General features: G+C 46.9%; 1 protein-coding gene across 5 annotated transcripts in view; it reads right to left on the bottom strand.

Moving 5' to 3' along the window:
- LOC142572423 (uncharacterized) overlaps window positions 1-21,639 on the bottom strand; it is a 38,342-nt gene extending 16,703 nt beyond the window's left edge. The window contains exons 1-3 of one of the 5 annotated variants that reach the window (XM_075681522.1): window positions 21,619-21,639; window positions 3,278-3,415; window positions 1,502-1,929 (exon numbers count right to left, since the gene is read on the bottom strand). In XM_075681522.1, coding sequence (XP_075537637.1) covers window positions 1,502-1,929; window positions 3,278-3,415; window positions 21,619-21,622 — 570 coding nt within the window. In that variant the 5' untranslated portion in view covers window positions 21,623-21,639. The other 4 variants (XM_075681523.1, XM_075681521.1, XM_075681524.1 and 1 more) reach the window with 4 other exon arrangements.
- Between the last annotated feature and the right edge of the window lie 807 nt (window positions 21,640-22,446).

Genomic DNA, 22,446 nt, shown 5'->3' with positions numbered 1-22,446 from the left:
CTAGAAGTCACAAACTGAGTGTGCAGGAGGCAGTGAAAATAAAAGCTGCACTTCATACCCTTATTTGCTAATTTGGCCTTATTTGTTAATTAAGCCATGCAGGCAGAAAAAGTAGCAGTGACAAAATGTTATGCTGCACACTACATTTTTTTTATTGCAAGCTGGAAACTGAAAATGTTCCAGGTTCTAGCGAGCTTAGAATATTATTCAGGTCAAAACATCACCATCATTATAACCACTGCCTCTCGGACTGCAATTTTTGCTCTCGCATAGCATATGCATATCAATTTACAGACACAGTGCCCTCATATTCCCACACTGTCTTCTTAATTCCTAAAGTGAAAGGAAGAAGCGCAAGAATATAAAGCCTCACAGGTACTTCACACATGTGATAGTTCGAGACAGTATATGCGACAAACGAGGCACGCAAGTATAATCTTTCGTCAGAGTTACTGCAATAAGCAAGAACTCTGGGTGACAAGACTGTTTGAAACAGATTGGTAGAAAATTTTTGAAAAAGTATAATGGTAGGAGAAAAGAGAGCATCAGCTCTATTACAGCATTTACACAGTGAAACTCATGCAGTGCAAATGCAGGATTTTGTAAACCTTAACACCATTAAAATTGAATGGTAGGAGCGGTAAAAAGAACAACAAAGCTACACATGTTTGTTGCACATGTTTGTGTTGCCCCACATGAACTCTGCACAGACCTAATAAAACAGGTGCTTTAGAGTGCAACAGGGGAAAGAAAATTACTCTGCTTGTAGATCAAGGCCACACAGCTAAAGCACAGCTGCCCAGAAAGGCTTTTTCCACAGTTTACTTGAGGCGAGTGGCACAGCCAACATGTTTTTATCCCAACATATTACGAGCAAAAGCAAGAGACACACACAAAAATAGCTGCCAATACAAATTTCTTGCTACTTGCCCATGCCCTGCAGTAAAACATGGCACACGAAATTTTAATATAAACCTAAAATTGGGAAACATTGATCGACAACTCTACCAATTCGGAATTAATGATCCAAGTGCCCAGCTCACAAACTGCCACAGATGCCATATAAGCCTGTCAAATAATGCTGCATACTGATCCTACATAACATACTGATACTGCATAGCATACTGCACTGCATAACATATTGATACATACTGGTACTGCATTTGCAATACAGATATAGTATAGAACTTGAAGCTACACACACACAGAAGCCCAGTTTCGAAAATATTCAGTCATTCCCTTAGTCGCAGTACATTGTGGCAGATTCCTTGCTGCAATTTTTAATTTGTAATCTGTCAATGCATCATAATCACTATCATCATGCCCCCCCCCCCCCCCCCCCCCTCTAATTAAGCCCACTCAATGCCCTCCAACTATTCCTGTCTTTGGATTATGCAGCCTGCACACCGCACCGCTGACTCCAACAAAAAGACACGGTTGATGCCTCAGCTTGCTTCATGGCTTCGAAAGAGAAATAATGCACACTACAAATGTAACTCACAGGGCTGAGGTCGTTGTGAGACTGGGAAAAGGAGAAGCTTCCCGTGGAGCCCTTGCGCACACATTGAGGGTCCTTGTGCACTTCTTTGGCAAGGTGCTTGAGCACTTCGGACTGGTCCAAGTAATGCTTAGGTATCTCGGTGATTTCACGCACAGGCGCATTTGCTGCTGGCAATGGTGTCATGCCCTTTACAGGACCGCTTTCTGGTGGCTTCCCATAGAATGGTGATGTAAAACCATCAATGGAGCTGTTGTTTCGGATCACAAGAGTGTTCGAACGTGAGCTGAGCTCATCCTCGGTGAGCGCCGTTTCCTCGCCCTGGGGTTCCTGCCGCTCCCCGCGTCTCAGGGCAAGTCGCTCCTCCGCACTCAAGTTCTCGGTCGATGTGGAGACATCTGTCTCACTCCCAGAGCAGCTCTGGCAGTAGCCTGCATAAAGACAGTTTTACTGTATTTACTGCCAGTACTTGACTTGGGCCTTAACAGAGAAAAGGAGAAAGCTTAAGGGATGTGGTGTACACTGTATGTGGTGAAACAGCGTATCAATTTAGAGTTGAAAAGTAATTTCTTTTCTTTGTTCTTACCCTCTCCTACTATATAGACACCTAATCATATCTGCTCTAGAAAGCAAAGTAATAGTAAAAAGCATTACCCAAAATCAGTACGAAAAGATACTCAATAATCAAACAACATGACATTGAAATAAGGCTCAAATTTACTGCTGCATCACTCTAAAATACCTATTCCTTTTGCTTTAATTAGCATCAGTTGTGAATTTGTTAGCACCTACAGCTTACGGTGTGTCAATGCCAAAAGCCTTAGTTCACTACTGCACATATTCATAGTGCCATATTATCAGGTTCCCTTTCTAGTTTTGTGCAAGAAATAGACAGTGTCATCTGCGCCTAGCATATGAACTACTGTAAAAGGGACATCTTGCTTTGAAAGTAAGCAGACCAAACATGCACAGCTATTCACTACACAGTAAGTCTTATTAAATTAGTGACAAAATAAAATGAGCACCAGTTTTAGGCGATTCAACGATCATGCACAGCTAAGCGAAAGAGAATAAAAATAATTTTGAATGGAAATCATAAGGACTGACCCAGCTATCCACACGAGGCAACACCAGGTATTATAATGGTGAAGCAGTACACATAATGCAGACGAAAGCGTTAAAAGTCAATGTAATTATATGTCGTATATGAGGGCAGCACATATTAAGCAAAACACAAAAAAATGCATACAGAGTAGGATTTTCACGTCATTTCTGCGAGAACACATCACCGTCTCGGGCACTCAAGCAGATCCAAAGCCCGAGAACCTGCTCCCGTGGGAGAAAGGCCACGATTGCTGGCACCATCCTGACACTAAAACAGTGCTTTTCATTTACACATCCCTCAGCTGATCGATCATGAGACGTTTGTTTAACATTTTCATAAAAAATTTTGAGCAGCAAAAATCGCTGTACGCAAAACTCTACACTTTAAAAATTCAAGATGGGTACATTTTAACGTACCAAGGCCACACGCTGGGCCGTGTTGTACTGTAGATAATTAAGAAACTGCCTCTAAGTTCACACAACTGGCAAGAACGATTTACAGCGACTCGCGGAGCTCAACGAGAGAGAGCCAAAGTCGCACTATCGCGAAGACGCTCGCAGCCCCCGACAGCAATCGCTGCGGAGTACGCGCTAGCTAGGCTGAGCGTACGTGATCATCACGACGGTGCACTGTGAACATGACGGTACACGGTAATAAACAGGCGCAGTACTTACTCGATTGGTAGAACGGCGTTTGGCCATTGTGGGTGGCATACGACGTGGAGGAGAGGGTGCTACGCACAGCTTTCATTTTCAAGCGTTGACTGATATTGTAATAGTTCCCACTGTCATCCGCTCGATCATTAGCGCATGCTGCAACAAAAGCAAAAGCACGCACACATAAGAATAACATGAATTAGAACACGCAATCGACAGTACTGTTACCCCAAATCCAGAAACGTAATGCTGCAACAACGCGAATTGCAAATACGCTAACGATCGCTAGTTATCTCCAGAGTGTGCCACTCAGATAAAGCAAGCCCTGGTCGATGTCACTTATCACTGCGACCAAACCACAACAAAACGCAGGACGCGACACGAGCATTATCGTAGGAATGCGAGCCGTGTTGCTTGTGTAAGGGCCGCGAAGTTACGGCGTATCGCCGTGGTACATAACGCACACATAGGAACACACAGTCAATACTAAAGCAAATGACAGTCAAAACCAGGTCGCAGAGGTAACACGCGGGTTACACGCAGAAATATGACCTCCAACCGGGAATGCTTGCGTTGCCGAAACAGTGGAGGCCGCACAGTCTTCCTCAATGTATGAAACGCAGCACGTTCTGCTCCATTTTCGTTTCCCGCACGGGACACATACGGCCCGTATGTGCTTGACACAGAGCAGGACAAGAGCGATCGTCGCAGACACACCTCACAGAGAGCCCTTACGCACACTAGACGAATCGGCACAACATCCAAGGCATCCGGAGTCCGCTCGGGCGTCCACGATTACGTGCGCATTCTTCAGTCAACTGGCTTTAGGCCTATCCTCTTCGCTCGCGATGGGTGCTCCGAGGCCGCCGTAGCGCCTTCCGTCCCGTACTCGCCAAGCGGGCAACAGAACACCACTGATGCTTACCTTATGCTGCAGAGTTGTTCGAAGGCTTGGGTCGCAGTCGTACGCGTTAGTCGGTTTCGCGAGAAAACTCAAAAATGAGAGCGCAGAAACGAAACGTGTTCGAGCAATAAAGCACACTAAAGACACGGAAAGAAAAGAAATGTTTGGAATTCGCCCACGGATAAACGCTTACGAGGAGGAAGGAAGCGCATTCTCTCCCTCTGGAATTTCAGGCTTAGCGGAGAGAGCAGCGGCTCCTGGAGAGTTGCATGCAGCGTCGTTTACGCTACAAAACCGGATAGTGCCTATTCTGCCGCTTTCTACTACGCGACAGAAAATAGTTCTGTGTGTGAAACTTAATTCGCGTTTATTCTGGCAGTATATACACAAAATGCAAATTAATCACCGTGAAATCACTTATACACTTTCATAAATTTGAATTTGTTGAACTTAAAGTAATATATTTGATTACGTCAGTCTTGCTCCAGCGCAACACGCCGACGTCCGCGCGCGCTTTCGTTCTCTCCACATTGGCTCCACGGGGTGCGGACGACGCTGTACGTTCCGTTACGCCGCATGGAACTCCCGATACGGAGTTTCGAGTCACGCGTCGGCGACTGACCAATGAAAGGGCGCTCAGCGTGCCTTGCTTTTGGTCTTCTTTTTGTGTTTAAGAACTCCGCTGGGAGCTCCGCTGGCTAGCAAAGCAGATGGCTCGCGCGCGGTGACGCCGTAGTGGCTGCTAGTGCGCACAGAGGATGCGGAGTACTCCCTCCTCTCTTTCAGTGATTCTTGCGTTGTTTGCGACAAGTTGGCTTCCTCGGAGTTCTAATAAGAAACTGAAGAAACCGTCAACTGCATGCAGCAATGTCTGAGCTCCGAACAGTCGCGTGTTCGGCTACAATAGTCATGTTTGGGGTATTTATCTGTACAACGGTGCCAGAAATTAATAGAGGATTTTGTTGCAATGCATTTTTTACATACCGTAGCACACTTACAATTTAATGAACGTAGTCGTCTCTAGCGCTTGAACAAATGACGGTCTTCTTTCAATAGTATTGCTGTAAGTCTTAAGATTTTTCACTAAATCGGAATGCTTTCACTTACCGGAGGATACAGAATGGGCGTGACCCCCCCCCCCCCTTCCCCTCTCGACATTCTCTGTATGCTTTGATGATCCCTCTTCTCCGCCCCTGCTTTCACTGGTGCCGGGTTTCAGTCCCACAAATGCAATTGTGGTCTCAAGAAGTGTAAAGTTATTTAATATAACTTTCTTAAATAGCTAACGGAGTATTGTGATCTCTTGAAGCAAAGGGCTGCCTCTTCAAGTAATCCACTTGAACACGATGAGCGGGAACTATCCGCTACCGTTTTTTTTTTGTTTGTTTGTTTAATGTAGATTAAATCTTGCTAGACCCGGCCGCAACTTGTGAAATCCTCTAAAAATATTCTCGTGCTGCAGGGAATTGCGAATCACTGGCATAGCTTCCGCGATAATGCGCTTGCAACGACCTTGTTTAGCAGACTGAATGAAGAGCACGTCGATTTATTTTTTGTGCGCAATGCCCGGAGGAATGTCTCCGGTAATAAATGAAAAGCACATCGAAGCAAGCTTTCATAGCGGAGTTGCAATACGCGCGTGGAATACATTTACCGTCCCTTCAAGGAGGAAAAAATGTTAGCAGTCACTCGAAAAGCGTTACATTTTTGCAGGCGGAATAAAACAAACCATCATGACGGCCGCTCTCCTAGCCTATAGGTGTTTTATCTCTCAAGCTCATAAGGGAAAGCTACGTCGATGGAGTAGAGGATTTACGTACTAACTATCCGAATCGATGTGTGCTTATCATTCCTTCGCCTATAGCGTAACGTCGTTATAAACAGTTCTGCGTTTTATGCGGTACCCACGTACCTTCCCTGTGACATTGACACTAACGGGAACACGGTCCAGGGTTTATTGTACGCAAACATGCACGGCACATTTAAAAACAACCCGATGTAGAGAATGCAATATGCCAGGGTCTTTCATAACGGAATAGTTCTGTGAAAGGGTTCGACATAAATGGTACCTCGTTAAACCGAGGACCTGAAAATGTAGTGATAGAAGACACACGCGGGAACAGGCCGTCATGAAGAAGGGACAGACCACAGGCAGGTAGTCATTGTGTTTTTCAGAGAGTGAAATAAGCCCGCGAATACGCAGGACTGGCCACTCGAGGCACTTTGCGTGTATTCGCGGGCTTCTTTCATGCTCGGAAAAACACTCTTATGTAGCACGTATTGAGCAACAGAAAGCTGTATCGGGAGTTTCCCATGTTGCTCTAGTTTTCTCATTGACACTTGTAATCTAACTATAATATTTAAGAAGGCAATTAATTGATTAATTAAAATTTATAGTGTAATTAAGTGGAATTCAAGAAATAATCTATCTCCAAGCGACGGCAAACAACATTACCTCGGTTCTGTGCAGCTACGTGGCATTTGCATATTTTAAAATCTTGGTGTATGATAGTTTGGACAGCTTCCATAAATATAAAGGGGCAGAAAAATGCTCCGTGAAGTGCAGACAGATCAGTCAGCGCCATCATGAAATGTTCGTTTTCCTCCAATACACAAAAACAGCCTACAGGAGAAACCTGCAGTATGCTGAGCTATCTGCTTTTCGTCTCATGTAAACGTGCAACATATGTCCCTCGCGAGCGTTTAAGCAACTCTCCTCGCTTGCATCTCGCGGAGCTCCGGAGACCGCTCCGCCACATTTGTGTAGCGGTGCCGGTTAGATAGTAAGCTTTGTTCTATCTCCTGCAATTTAAAAACTGTTTCAATTCCCCATTCGCGATTTCCCCGAAGACAGAACGCGAAACAGCTTATTTCTCTATTTTCCTCACCAACTTTCTCCCATTCCTTCTACTGGGGAGGAATGACGTCAGAGTCATTTTCTCCTAGTCATCACTCTCCGCGTAATACAAAGTGTATAATCGTGCACTCAGTGGGAAGCCGTGCTTGAACCACCCGAACCTATGACGATAAAGCTCGAAATGTGCTCGAGGAGATGCGACATAATAATGTCAATTGTTTCTGTCGGAGGCTCTTGTCGGGAATACGAGTGATCATTTCTTGCCAGGTGCGCTCGTTCGAGTGGCAACCATGTGGCAACCCTTTCGCAGGCGCGTTCCGTTAGGCTATCTGTATAGCCGGCAGATATCATTGTGCTGACTTATCTCGTGGAATGCCGTTCCATGGAATCTTTGGCTATCATTACGCGTCGTCCTGAAAACGTTCTGGTACCACGTGTCTGGAGAAGTGCTCAGTTCCAGTTTAAGGATGTAAATGGTCCAGACACAGACAATTAAGGTTGAGCGTCTTTCCTCATCGACATGAATTATTAAGGAATCGAAATGTTCACCCAAGAGTGCAGCTCAAGAAATCCCAAAGAAGAAAACACTTAAGCTATTGCTGACTTCAGCCATGCTCTCGTTTCAACAGCGTACCGTGGTTCGTTCGTTGGTTGGTTGGTTAGTTCGTTACGGTGTTCGTCCGCTTACACCAACGGCTAGATGATAATGGGGGCGCCAATATTTTTTTGTGCTTTTGCTGTTTTAATTATGCGTTGGTGGGTTGGGGGAGCTTGAGGGGATGAGGGAGTAGTCGCGTATATCTCAATGCAACGGGCGGAGGTGGAGTTAGGGATGGGTGCTTGCTAGAGGAACGTGGGCAGGGAGAGGTATACTTGCCGACCCCGTGGACGGTCGTATAACTGTATCGCTCAAGGCGAACACTTGAATTATCCACAAGAGAAGCCAGTAGAACACCGGCGTCCTCAGGTGGCCTTGATCAGGCTTGGCATTGCAAACGAGCAAAAGTCGGTGCTTAGATCAAGCAAATCAGGCGATCGTGTCTGCAATCAACCGGTGAATACGAGGTGGCCAGGTTGCCCCCAAGCTACAACCTGCAGCTTTTTCACCTGGCCACCCTCGCAACTTTGTAGCAGAACAAAATCAATTCAATTAAATATATTGCACCTGTGCATGCCGTGAAAACAGCTGAAATTTCGAACGAGGGCCCTCACGCCTTCATATAGTATCGGAGTAGCTGCAGCCTCCTCTTGCTAACAAATATGATACCGCCTGCAACAGAGAACGAGACAAAAAAGAAAAACGAAAGTGGCTCGTGGTTCTTGCGAAACGCTGGGCACATATAGCTGCCACATCCACGGCGCCTAAGAAAAAGGGAAAGAGAAATAAAGAGGCAGGCGCCACGACGTATACTTAGGGTCTTTTCTTTTCGGGTAAAACCCGGCAATTCCCGCTGCTTCAACCCCGAACAAGTTTTTCGAAAATCGGGTTCAAGCCGATTTCTCTACGGTGTTCTGCGTTTCTGTAAAGGGTAGAAATGAATGCAGATGGCAAAAAATAAATAAATAGAAGAAACGAATGGAGCCACCTCGCTTTGTGTGAGCACATGGTCAAGTTATAGTATTATTAATATTATTCAGGTATGAATACATGTGATATGTTTCCTTTTTCACTAAACAGTCAATCGGAAACGGGCATATAGTGTAATGTATTCAATGCCTGCCGGCCTTGAGTAAACGAAAACTTGTTACCCTCTCAGCATTAGCCGTGTCTATGCATGAATGCGACGATGGCGCATTGCGGCGCGCATTTTCCGCACGTACATATACGTAGCACGTGCAATGCTTGTAAACGGCGTCAGTGCGCTCGGAAGCGAACGCAGCGCTGACGTTGAGAGAACAGTTTTCCCAACAGAGGTACTGCCAAAAGCCCGACAGCTGCAGGTTCACATAAGGGAAACAGGAATGCTCAAATTGAAACCGATAAGGCACGTTCCGCTTGTTTATATGATTACTTGCGTCCCAAAGGAGACCATTGCCTGAGTTTAATGGTTTGTTAAAGTCATCCCGAAAATGCCGAGCTTTTTGGCCCCAGACAACTAAAACCTCGAGTAGGCGCACGGAGATCGCCTTTGGCGGGCACTGCATGGCCGAGGCAATGCGAGAGAGCCTCTGCTGCAGGAAGGGTAGACACAGCCTGCCTCTTCGTCTCGAAAAAATTTATTTGGTTCCGTCTCTTCTGTTACAAAACCGTTTTTTTTCTTTCTTCTTTTTAATTCCTACCGAAGAACGTTCTCCGGATGGTGCATGCACAAAAGGAAATTCCAGTGAAACATGGCGTGTGTTGTTTTTCTTTTCTTTTTTTTTTCATTTTGGTTTACGACCTACCATACATGCTGCTTAGCTTCAGCGGCCTGACACCTTCTTGGCCGCTTTGGTCGTGCGTGGCCGAAGGGATCGATATATACAGGGTGTTCCAGCGAACACTTCCAAAATTTTTGAAAGGTCGCCTGTGGCAGATATCTCAATTCTAATTTATGAGCCGGTCTACTCGAAGCGGCGGACACTACTTTCACAAAAAATTGAAGTGCAAAATCGACTAATTAACAAGAATTCACTGATTCACTTTTTAGCTCATTATCTTATGACCCATATTGCAATCTACAAATTCTAGCTGTGGACTTCGCAAGGCGGATCCACTTGCAACGAATTCTCAGGACGACACCAGTTTCGAGATGTAAATTCCCGAACTTTGCGGAGAAATGCATTGCCTTTCCACTTACTTGTGTGCTTCAGTGCATGAAACGACGTTTTGTCAACAAATTAACTGGAACGCCAATGCATTTGTCCGCAAAGTTCGGGAATTTATATCTCGAAACTGGTGTCATATTGAAAATTCGTTCCAAGTGGATCCGTCTTGCGAACTCCACGGCTACAATTTTTAAGTTGCAATATGGGCCTAATGTAAAATGTTAAAAACTTAATTAGTGAATTTTTGTAATTAGTCGATTTTGTATCTCAATTTTTTGTGCAAGTATTGACCACCGCTTCGAGTAGACCAACTCGTTAACTATAATTGCGATAACTGCCACAGGCAACTTTTAAATATTTTTGAAAGTGTTTCAAAATCAAAATTTTCAAAATTTCACACTTTCAAAATCCTTAAAAGTTGCCTGTGGCGGATATCACAATTCTAGTTCATGAGCTGGTCTACTCGAAGTGGTGGACATTATATATATATATATATATATGAGAAGTAGATTACTGGTCACTGCATTGTAGCTGTCTAGCGCGGTCTGCTGAGACTTGAACGGTGGTCAGCAGCGATGGGACGGAAGTAAAAGGACAGGGACAGAAGGTAACAGAGAGGAGAGAGTAAAGGAGAGACCTGTTTACGTATTTACAACAGAGCGACCAGGTCATAGTTGTCTATACCGTAAAGAATTAGCCTTCGCATCGCTACCTTTTGAGGAGCTTATGGGACCCAAAGCTAAATTAGTAAGTCACAATATTATTGTGACTTACAGCCAATGAGGAAGTAATTAGTTTTCTATTTAACACACACACACACACACACACACACACACATATATATATATATATATATATATATATATATATATATATATATATATATATATATATATATATATATATATATATATATATATATATATATATATATATACCAAACAAACAAAGGGAAATAAATTAACTTCGAACCGCACCGTAAACGTCTGGCGCGGTCGGCTGACACCTGAACAGCGGTCAGTATAGGAAGTGGGAGCAGGGACGTGTGCTCCACATACCGGCGACTGCGACTGCCTTTCGACACGGCGCACGCGCTGCTTTTCCCTGCCGCCCACTCGTCCATCGTAAAGCATGCTCTTACGGCACTGCTTGACTTCTGCAATGCGACGCACTTGAGAGCGCGGTTCTGAGCCCCGCACTCGCTTCTTCTTCTTTTATCACTATTATTTTTTACCATCTTCTTCCGGTCTCTCTCCCCATCTTTTACTCTACACACCCCTTTCCCCGTGCAGTGCTGTTGAGGTGTCCTCCTGTGAGAGACAGTTACGGCGCTGCACTTACCTCTTCCATTTCTCTTTAAAAATCGCTTCACACACACAGTAAAATACAGGGTGGGAGGATAACGCCAGGGACTGCGTTCGCAACTTTTCGACATAGGAAAGCACCAGCCCAGTGCGCTCCGCTCCGGTACCGTTCCATTCAAGGCGGCGAGGAAAGTGAGCCGGAAAATTGCCTTTCTGCGACGTGCAAACAACCGCGAAAGAGCCCGGGTGCGCAAGATGAGTGGGTGCACAGAGTTTCCCTTGTTTACACACGCCAGACACGCCTGTTTTATACAAACACTCTCAGAGAGTAAGAGTAGATGAGAGAGCGAGAGAGAGAAACTGTACTTCTTATTGACCGCTGTCGTAGACATGCTGGGCCACCGTCGTGGCTCTGAGTTCATTTTTCTTTTTTTTTTTTTTGTCTGGACTGGGTCGATATCTCTGCCTTTTTTACGAATAAAATTCCTCCTTCTTTCATTCATCCCTTCGCTGCGCTCACGACATCAGTTCAGCGCTCCCACCCACTAATTTTTGCACTCAGACGTACGTAGCACCAACAGTCATTGAGATGGAACACGGCGGACATTCGTTTCGCAGTGCAGTCAACGCGTGACGCCGTTGCGACTATAGCAAGAGTGGATTCCGACTCGGACCGGAAGAAAGCTACCGATAAAGTTTAAAGAGGAAAACAACCGCGACTTCAGACTTCTGAAGTCGCGATTCCTTTTCTCTTTAAACATGTCGGACCAACTGGCCCAACGTTGCCCCGATAATGTTCGGAGACTGGTCATTGAGGTGTATCGTAGATGGCCGTAGGAGGGCCTGTATAAGAACGCTCAAGAGAAGCCGGGGAAGCCACCTACGCATTTACGCTATACAGCCTTGGCCGCCTCACGTATAGATGAAGTTTCCGTTGTTTATGAGCTTGGAAGAACCGGTGAAGTATGTGGATCTTTCGTTCGATCTTTTCTTGTTTCTATCGCATCCTCGACTCCAGGTGTGCGCAGGGAACTCTGGAGTGCGTGGGTGGCAGTGTGCGTAAGCAACGGCCACAGACGTCGCAGCCCTCGCAGGCGTTTGCAAACAGGGTTATCGCCCGTGTACACTCGGTGTGCTATTCGGCGCTATCTTGCTTATTTGTTGCTTGACTGCTCATGGTTATGTCGAGCATTCTATTGCAATTAATAGAATGATCATTCTGTACACATACGTATTCACAGCACACTGCGTGCGGTAGCACGTAAAGAAGCAGAAACAAGAACAAAGTTATAAAGACGTAACGGAAAGCTACGGTGAACGTAATAAGCAGAACATCTTATTTTTTTACAGCGAAGCTGTTAGCCTTATGGTTGGTCGGGATTTTTTGTGGCGTGCTCACCTACAAAACAGCAGCTGGGAAAGGTTTTGAGTTTCCGTGTAATAGAATTATTTTCTCGTATATTCGAATTACAATCCGATGCTACCATGTTCGTAGGTTGTACGCAAGTTCTATGCAAGTCGTACTTTACAAATTTTGTGTCGCAGTTTAGTTTGAGAAATTAAATTAGTTCGATAACGCACTTGCGCCAGGCGGAGGGCCTACGAGAATGAGGATGTATAATTCACTTCCGCACACGCCCATGCACGCTTGACGAAGGTGTGCGCGCAATGTATCTGTCCTTGACGCGTGGGCGCTCTGCTCCGCTGCACCTGTCGCACAGCGTGTGCCGCCACCGTAATCGATTATATGACGAACACTGTCCAACAAGAGTACTGCCACGACCGCTGGAAAAGGGACTTGTGTTTGAGTTTCCACGTAACAGAACCATGTTCTCTCGCATATTCTAATTACACTCTGACGCTATCATGTCTGTAGGTTGTATGCAAGTCGTACTTTACTAATTTTGTGTCGCAGTTTAGTTTGCGAAATTCAATTAGTTCAATAACACACTTGCGCCAGGAGGAGGGCCTACAAGAGTGACAATGAATGGACCTCAAACGGCAGCTGATGGCAGCTGAAAAAAGGGATTTGTCTTTCAGTTTCCGCATGACCATTGTGTACAATGTATATATTGCACATCATTTTATATAATCTGTAAGGCTGAAGAATGGCACTGGAAAGTCCCGTAGCCACCGCGTCTTGCGTCGCCAGTTCGCCGATCAGAGTGGATACGTGCCAGTAGATCACAAGGTTCTACATCTACATCTAGCTGAGCTATCGTTGCTGCCGCTGTGTATATGACTGTCACTTGACGAGCCCAATAAACCTCGTAACAAGTGTGACAATTCGTTTGTGTGCAACTGTGCGTTTCCCTTGGTCTGTGTGGTTACATGTGAGTGAGTGTGGACTCGAACATTTCTTTGAAAATACTCCGTACTTTGCACATGTTATCACCCTCGTGGAATTGTGCCATCATTGTGATTCAGTGTTTGTATCGTCTTTTGTTGAAATAAACCTTTTCTAAACAACATAATTATGCTTTCTCGCACATTCGTATTATAATCCGAAGCTATCACGTCTGCAGCTTGTGTGTAAGTCGTAATTTACGCATTTTTCTGGCGCAATTTACTTTTAAAAATTAATTTAGCATTAATGCACTTGCGGTTGGCGGAGGGCTGAAGAAGAGTGAGGATGTGTGCCGCACTTCCGCACACGTGCGTGTAACATACAGTCAACCACAAAATTTTACGGAACGCGAAATCTGCGAAAAAGCTGAATATCTGCGCAGCTTACAACGCAGCCTAGTATTCGCATTTACAGCCTCTACCAGTACATGTGAACAACGTTGTGATGTTCGGTTCTACTGACTATTGTTAGAGACTGCTCGGAAATTGAAAGTTTTCTCAGATCCCGTGGTTCGTAAACTTTTGTGGTTGACTGGTGGGATGGAGGCGGATGTTTTTATTAGTTTCATTATTGTTATAGTTTGATATCATTGGCAAGACATTCCCGTACCTATAAGATGCTGAAATTCGCCTACCTAATTACTCACTCTCAAAAACGTCCTTAAAGCTACACCAGTCCACCGTGCACTACCACGAACGCCAGAAAATCGATTAATCATTATCTGTCGATGCCGAATTTATTCAAAGGAGGCAATTCTGCAGTAATATTCGAAACGCCAATCAAAGTGTTCTTCGGAGCTCCATTGTAACGTCACAGAAGAACACTTGCTCTAATTGTTGGCTGTATTAGCGATCACATTAGAGTGCCTCTGCCGCCATCGGTGGAAATATGAACGTACAGAAATTTGTAGCAAACATTGTTTCCACAAGCGCCGCTTCAAGTAGCTATATATACAAGGAAACAAACAGCCCGCCAGTGCGGCTCATGACGATAAACGCATACATAATTTGTATTCTGTGCCTGGCGCAGCGTATCATTACTATATTCCATTTCTTTTTAAGTTCCAAGGCGCGGATATCTGATTGCTTTATTGCTTATGCGGTGCACGGCTCAATTGCTTTGTAACCTCGATGGAAATTCGTCGTCCGTGTTCGAAGCGAGAAACCACACGATCGGCGTGATAAATTATGGGACATTTAGGTCCTCTTTACGTCAGTGTCCGCGCCACCTATCGCCTCTGTACCACTGCGTTGTCCACTGACCGCTCAGTATACTAAATTGATAAATAAAAGGTTGGATATATGCAAGAAAACAAGCGTCAAGAGAAAAATAGGCAGAGTCATTTCTGTTTCACAAACGTCCGTGAACTTTTCAATAAGCACGGTGCAGTACTTTGCGCGCTTCATAAACAACGCATTGGTTCTGCCCTAATATCGATGACACTTTCTCCATAAAGTTCCACGTGGATCTCTGAAGACTGTTATTTTAATGTGTGTGATTCGACGTAGAATATTAGCAATGAATCGGGAAGTATGTAAGTGCGATCCCATACGATGCGTGCAATGCGACACATATTAGCAACGCATAGCGATGTAGGAATGTGTCCATATGGGTCAACAGCAGGCCAAGAACAGAGCTTAACAGATTGCAGTGAAGGCATTTGAAGAAAGAAATTGGGTTAGCTCTTCCATTTTGCCTCTCGGAAGCAGTTAACTTCAATATCCCTGTCTCTGGAAAGCGTCACCTTAACAGCGTCACTTTTCCACAAAACAGACTGGTGCAAACAGAAATGCACGACAGGTCATGTGCGCCTTCTCTCGCGTCGCGCGTTTCTTTGCGCTAAAAAAAACAAAAAAAAAAAACTATCAGCCGATCACGCATGCGAGGACCTCGTTTGCCTGCCCCTCGCAGATCGCCTTGTCGGACGATGCGATCACACCGCAGACCTCGCGCCGAAGTCTGCCCTCGTCACGCGCACACCCCCAGAGAGTGGGGCTCTCCTTCCTTCTCGGATACGCTTGCGTGCCGCAGGCTGCAGCGTCGTCAGTTTCGTTCAATCGTCGGACACACGCCTCGCATTCCTTGATGCGGCACGGGTAGGCGGACGGGACGGGGCACATTACGACCTGGCGCTCCCTGGTGGATATGAATAGAACAACGCCGCGCAGCGGGACGAGCAAGCCGAGCCACAGGACGCGGCGGCGTGGAGCGTGTGCCAACGCTCGGCCGTCGCCGTAACAGCATGAGAGAGGTGGGGGGAAAGGAGCGGGCAGAGCGGCGGCTACGGCGGCAGCTGCGCGAGGAATGCGGTTGCCGCCCGTAGGAGAGAAGCGGGCGCAGCAGCCGCCGCTGCTTTCCGAGGAACCCGCGGGAGACGCGACCGGCGCGGCACGCAGGAATTCCCCTCGGGGCCTTTGTGTGAAAGCGCGCGCCAAGAAGGAGCAGCCACAAGCCCCCGACGTCGTGGAGTGTGTGCTTGCGTCGTTGAACTGGAATGCTGTCGTCCCCCCCTCTCTCACACCACGCCGCCGCCGCTCCGCCCTTCGAGGCACCGGCATGCAGCGGAGCGGTGGCAGCCGGAGGAGGGCTCACGCGCTCAGTGCAGCCGAGGTGGCGCCGCCGGACGGGGACGCGAGGCTCGCGGCAGAAGGCAGGCGATGCCATGCCCATCTGCCGTGGCTGGTTGTTTGCCACGTATCATTCATAGGTCGCGGGAACGCGCAACAACAAAACCACATTCGGCAAGCAAGGTGTCCGAGGGGGTTTGTGGACGGTTCGGCGTCGATCTTTCTGCTATCCCGCGGGCCGGCAGCCTGCGGCTGCTGTTGTATTGCCAAAGAAGAAGAAGAAGAAGAAAAAAAAAAAAGGAATTCGCGCGTCTCTTCGAGCGCTCACCCGGTCGCTGCTGACCTGCCGTCGACGCCACCAATATACACGCTGCCTGGCGCGCGGCGACGAGTAGTCGACGGAAGGGATCAGTGCCGGGCCACCCTATGAAATAAAGAAAGCATGTCGCCGGGAAGTGGACGGAGGTCGCTGTTCTCCTTCAGGACCGCGAGTCGCGCGCGGTGTCTTGCATCAGGACATGCGGGTTGTCACACGTACGCACACCACTGGCGCCGTGGCAGCCAGTGCGTTTGTTTGTTTGTTTTACTCGTTTTCTTCCATCCGCTTCGTCCATTCCGCCGAGGTAGCTGGCTCTGCGATCACGGCGTGCGCTTGTGTTGCGTGCAGCCGGGGAAGTTTTCCGTTGCTCCAAATATGCGTGAGCCTGCGCGGAATGCGGGGATACCAGGACGCGTTGCTCGAAGCGCGGGTAACTGATATCTATTTTTCGAGCCGCAAGGGCGAGCTCGTTAGCGCGCCTTCGTGATCAGCCGATGGGGAGATCGAGTCACGCAGCCTTCGATCCGGGCGCTGGCCCCGGGGGCAAAGTGGACTTACAATTCAGCCAAGCTGAAGAGCGGGGGTCAGGCGCCACGCTCCGCTCATGAGATGCGAGCAAGAAATGCCCAGTGAGGAGGCTAAGGGACTCAACGCCGCGCGTGGTCTATCCGGGGCTTGCGCCACGGTTATCTTCATTTTTTTTTTGCGCACTGTGTGAACGAGAAGCTCACGTGGAACACTTCGCTCTCATCACTCCAACCGTCAATAAATAAACGAACACATTCATACTTTTGGTGGCCTGTGATTTGGAAAATGCGCGCAACAACCATTCAATCGATGTAACTTACAGATGTAGTGAAAGTAATGAAAACATAAGAACCACAGACCGTAGCTACTATATATAGGTCTGCACGAAAATTTGAAATGTGCGCTTCAACAACGGCCGTCGGTCATGTCATGCTGAATACGCCGGCTGTCGTCAGGTCAGCAAAGCAAGGTGTTTTTTTTTTTTTTTTTTGTCAGTAAGTAAGAGGGATGCCACCTAGGAAGTGTAGATGGCTGCGCTGGACATATAACTAGACGTTCCCACGCACGAATGTGAAATGCGTCCTCCGTATAAAGGACAACAGCGTACGCGTTGAGCCGTGGCTCATTTGATGGGAACATTCGCTGTCTAAAATTCCGGATGTGTCGTCAATTGTTCAAGTATTTCATTGACCTTCTAGTGATGATCTTTTCGGATATACAAATATTCTTGGTCATTCTTCCGCCTGTCACCTTTCCTTAAAGGTTCACTGAAGACGCCATGGTTAGTCTAAGTATTTCATCTTTCTATTCCCTCTTTCCCGTCCCCCAGAGTAGCGTAGCCAACCGGATGCATTTCTGGTTAAAATCCCTGCCTTCTCTCTTTGTTTCCTCCTCCTTCTCCTTAAGCGGAAAGAAATAACTTATTAGCGAACATAAATGATGGCGCGCACTTTTATGTTGATAACGTCATGGGTGAAAATAAAATATCGCAGTATTTTATACTTGGTTACTTTTCGTGCGGGAAAAGTCAAGTCACCATGTTTTGCTTCCGTGTACCTTCGAATAAGAGGTAATTTGTTTTCACCCCAAATGTCAAGCAGTTTACTAGCCTTTACCAGGCGAGTTCTATGACGTCACGGAAAACCGGTACGGGAATTTTCGAGACGACGTCAGCACATGCCTTTCCTGTTTACGTCCTTCTTGGCGTACCAAGCTCCCACTCACGACAAGACTGCGTGACCTGCTTGCTATTCTGAAAGCGTTATCTGTAGCGATGCAGCATAAATTAATGTTTGTCTTTAGCGCGTCATTAGTGCCATTTGTCCCATACGTTTCCGGTCAGAAACGGAGTTGAGTTATCATTTCATACGCGTATGACATTCCTGTCATAAAGCACAGGGATGGGCGCACTACAGACCAATGACATTTCTTCCGAGAATGTTTAAAATTGATTAAATTAATGAGGTGCAGAACAGTAACTGTCACTAGTCCTTGCGAACTTCAACGATGAGTGCGCCAGTGGATTTGACTTAAGCAAGCCTAGTCTTTATAACTCGGGAGCCGTCTGACGCAGTTGTAAATAACACGACGAAAGTTGTAAATACAATTTTAAAAGGACACAGAAGCACCAGTGGGGAGGGGATTATTTTGTAAGTGTCCATCTAGTGGATTGTCGATTTCGACTGCTGCTGATTGGCCGGACAGGTGTACCATCGAGGAGGTGACAGGTGACCTCCCTAGTGGAGATTAGAGTTAACCTATAAGCTCCGTTTAGGGAGTACTGCATAGGCTCCTAATACAGTAACCATAGTGGAGATCAGTGGGCACACATAGAGTCACTAGAGGGCACCCCCAGCCAGTCTCCTCCTCCCTGGTACTGCTCCAGCGAATCAGCGACGACCGAAATGGACTGTGTACTAGCTGGACATTCACAGAACTCCACTCCAGATCACTTTAGTCTGATAAAGTATTCAATCTGAACTCTATTTTCGTCAGCTAAGGGGTCATAGTCATCATCATCACTATCAGCCTGTTTTATGTCCACTGCAGGACGAAGGCCTCTCCCTGCAATCTCCAATTACCCTTGTCCTGCACCAACCGATTCCAACTAGCACCCGAAGATTTCTTAATTTCATCGCTCCATCTAGTCTTCTGTCGTCCTCAATTGCCTTTCCCTTCTCTTGGTACCCATTCTGTAACCCTAATGGTCCAACGGTTATCTAACCGGCGCATTACATGACCTGCTCAGCTCCATTTTTTTTCTCTTGCTGTCAATTAGAATATCGTCTATACCCGTTTGCTCTCCGATCCAAACCGCTCACTTTATGTCTCTTAACGTAATAAGTTGATTATTAAAAGAAAAACAATGAAGGCCAAACTTTCATTTTTCTTACCCTCGCGCTGAAAACCCAGCGCTGGCACATCAGTGTGACGTCATGGATGTTGAAGTATTTGGTACCTGGGCTGTTGAGGATGAGAAAAAATTGGCTGCGGCTCAGCTCAGCTAAACCTGGATATGCAAAGCGATAGCTTCGTTTAGCCGGGTTAAGTCTTGGTTTCACTTGTTTAACTTTTGATTTAGCTTCAATTATTATACTTCGGTATACAACCATCGTTAAGCCAAGTATGACGGCTGTGTCTAGGTCGGTGGTTAAACAAGACTGAATAGGCTTGGGTAGACACGCATCATTCAACGGTGCGACGCCTGTTGTGCCACAGGTTAAGCACCAGTGCTAGACGATGCAAAGAGACGCCGCGAACATGCGCAGCGTCGAAGCACCAACGGGCAGGGCGCGAACGCGGTCGCTACAGTGATCTCGACTGTGCGACGCCTGTTGCATTCCGGACCCTCTGCAATGAAGCAGCTCGCCGGGCAATATCCGCGGGGTGGTCAGACGCCGATTGGCGACGACGGCTCAAAGCCTCCCGCTCACGCGCAACGCTCAGAGAAGGCGGCCCGGCCTCGCTCTCATCCATAGCCAAGTTCGCACTGACTAGACGAGCGCGGCCCTCCTTAGCCAGGCGCGCGGCGAGTCACGTGGTCAGGCGGCGACCCAGATGCGGAGAGCGCATGCGCCAAGCCGGCGGCAGCGGAGCTCGGCGCGGCGAGTCACGTGATGCAGTGCCAAGGTTACGGCGCAGTTGCGGTCAAATGAAGGTAAAATTGTTCGCGACGGCCAAACTCGGCTCGACGCGGTTAGTAAAGCTTTCGCTTTAAAACTTAAAATTTCCGAGCTTCAGTCCTCGATTTCCTTTGAACACAATGCAGTCCATCTTTACCAATAACAAATCAACTGGTCCCGAGCAGATGATCTCAAAATCCATGACGTCCTGGCAAGCTGGTGCGGAAATTGGAAGGCGGCGTCGCCACCCGTCTTTAATTTTTTTTTGCATTTTTTGTTCCTTACCGATGCTTAACAGTGGCTTTCTTCTTTCTTTTTGGTATTGCAGAAGGACAATTTACTACACTGTTCAAATTATTTTCTTCTTCATTGTTCCTTCAAGTTTACAAGATGTTGAAGTAATGCGTCAGTGAGATGTGTTTCTACCTCGGTCAACTTTATGGCAAAGGCGGGCTGCATCTTCACAACAGTTGCAGCGAGATTCTGCAGCTTTATCCAGCCAGATGTATCGAAGGCGCACGAAGTTGAGTGCACTACATATCCTAATTATTCCGCGCACTAAACTGTAGCACCAACTTGCCGAATCAGATGGTGTGAAAAACCCCGGCAAAGAGGAGACCATATAGGACGCATGAAGCAGCTTTCACATAAGCGAGCAAGCGTGCGCAGCGGCCGCCGAGTCACCAAGTGACGTCACACGCGAGAATTTGGCTCATAATTCTCAAGGCTAGTATAGTAGTCATAATCAGACTACGTGTGCGATGCATAGTTTGGTATTTATTGTGATATCAATTATATGGGCATTCCGGGCGCGATCTCGGCATCGCCGTAACGTTCCGTATAGTCTAAGTGCGATAACATAGCGGCCGCGCGCCGTATGCTGTGAGTGCGAGTGTAAGGGTAATCGAGGGTAAGGGTGCGAGGGTAAGCCGAGGATGGAGGCTCGATCTCGCGCGAGTAGGCAGGAAGGCGGGGAGGAAGAGCGCCGTCTTTCTTCGCGCGCAAGGCGCCGTGGGGAGTGGGAGGTCTTACTCCGGGGGCGGCTGCGCATGGCGCAGCCGCCGCCGATGGGTACAGTCTAAGTGCGCCGATGCCTGATAGCTTCGTGTGCGCTGTGTTATCGCCGCTTAGTTCGCGCTGAAACGAGTGGCAGCTCGAAGGTCAATTCGCTCGCTGCTGCTGCCGCTCTTCCTCACGCTAGCGTTTTGACAGCGAGTGTCCGAGGACATTGAGTGAAATATGTTCATGTTTGTGCGTGCGTGCGTGATGCTGTTCTTGTTAATTTAATTAGTAAGCGATGTTTACAAGTTTAGACGGTGATAAAACTACTATCCTTACCTTTTTTACCTTTGGTTTGCTATCGCAATGGATGCTTCGCCTTTCGGATGAAAACACCACTTTTTGGACAAACACGTCGTTCCGCCACGTTTATATAGGCAGGCAGTTTACTGATTCCTCCTTTTCCAGTTGCGTTTCGAGACGCGCGTCAAAAATATTGCAGCTATGCTCCAACTAGCGCAAAAGTCGGGAACACATGAGTAAAGCTCACGCGCTCTGAGTTGGAAGCTGTCTCGTCCCACCGTGTCTATTTCGCGGGGCTCTCGATAAGTTTGCACCGTCGTCGCGCTATATGAAAGCACAGAAAGTTCTCAGCAGGACTCACCCATTTATGCCTTGATTTAAGCCCCGTGTAGATAATCACTTCTCACAGCCAGGACCACGCACCTCGTCGCTAAGATTTCTCAATTTTTCACGATCTCTTTCTAAAGATTTTGCACAGTGCTCGGTGCACGTACATTTGCACCAACTGATTTTGTCTCGTTTGCGAGCCACATTTTAACTTCTCGACAAAACGCAGTGACGTGCCACACATGTGCGTATATGTATATAGACGCACATGCACGAAATTTGAGAGCGTGTGTCAAATCGTCTGCAGCAACAGCGTCATCTCATTCTATCAAGGCTCCTTTTTGCACATGTCGACACCCCAGCTCCGCACGTGCGCGATATCTTAAACGAAGAAGGACATTGTACGCGTCATCGAAACCACGAAAACAGTCGACGCCGTCTGTTCGTCTATAGGGGATTGGGCTTGACTGGGCCGCGTCATTCGCAAGCGTGGGGTTCATCAATCACCATTAGGCCGAGACCCGTGGTGCATTTCCTTCGCGCGACAGCTAGGGGTCGGCGTTATTGAGCGAAGTATCATTATTTTTTTGAAGAATATATAGCAAGCCCTCTAGCGCTGTTTTTTTTTAATTTTAAATAGTATACACTATATGGGATGTCTTTCTTCTTTTAGGACACGCAGAATTAAAGAAAAAATCGCCTGTGGCAGACAGCGTATCGCAGTCTGCCACAGCTGGATTACTCGAAGCGGACGACATTACTCGCACGAGGAATTGAAATGCATAATTTACTAATTAACGAAATTCACTAAGTATCATTTTAAGTTAATTACTTTACGGCACTTCTTGTAATTTACTAATTG

This window comes from Dermacentor variabilis, chromosome 2 (assembly GCF_050947875.1).
Source record: "Dermacentor variabilis isolate Ectoservices chromosome 2, ASM5094787v1, whole genome shotgun sequence".
NCBI classification, from domain to species: domain Eukaryota; kingdom Metazoa; phylum Arthropoda; class Arachnida; order Ixodida; family Ixodidae; genus Dermacentor; species Dermacentor variabilis.
The sequence above is the reverse complement of the archived record's forward strand: the minus strand, read 5'-3'. Positions and strand labels throughout refer to the sequence as shown.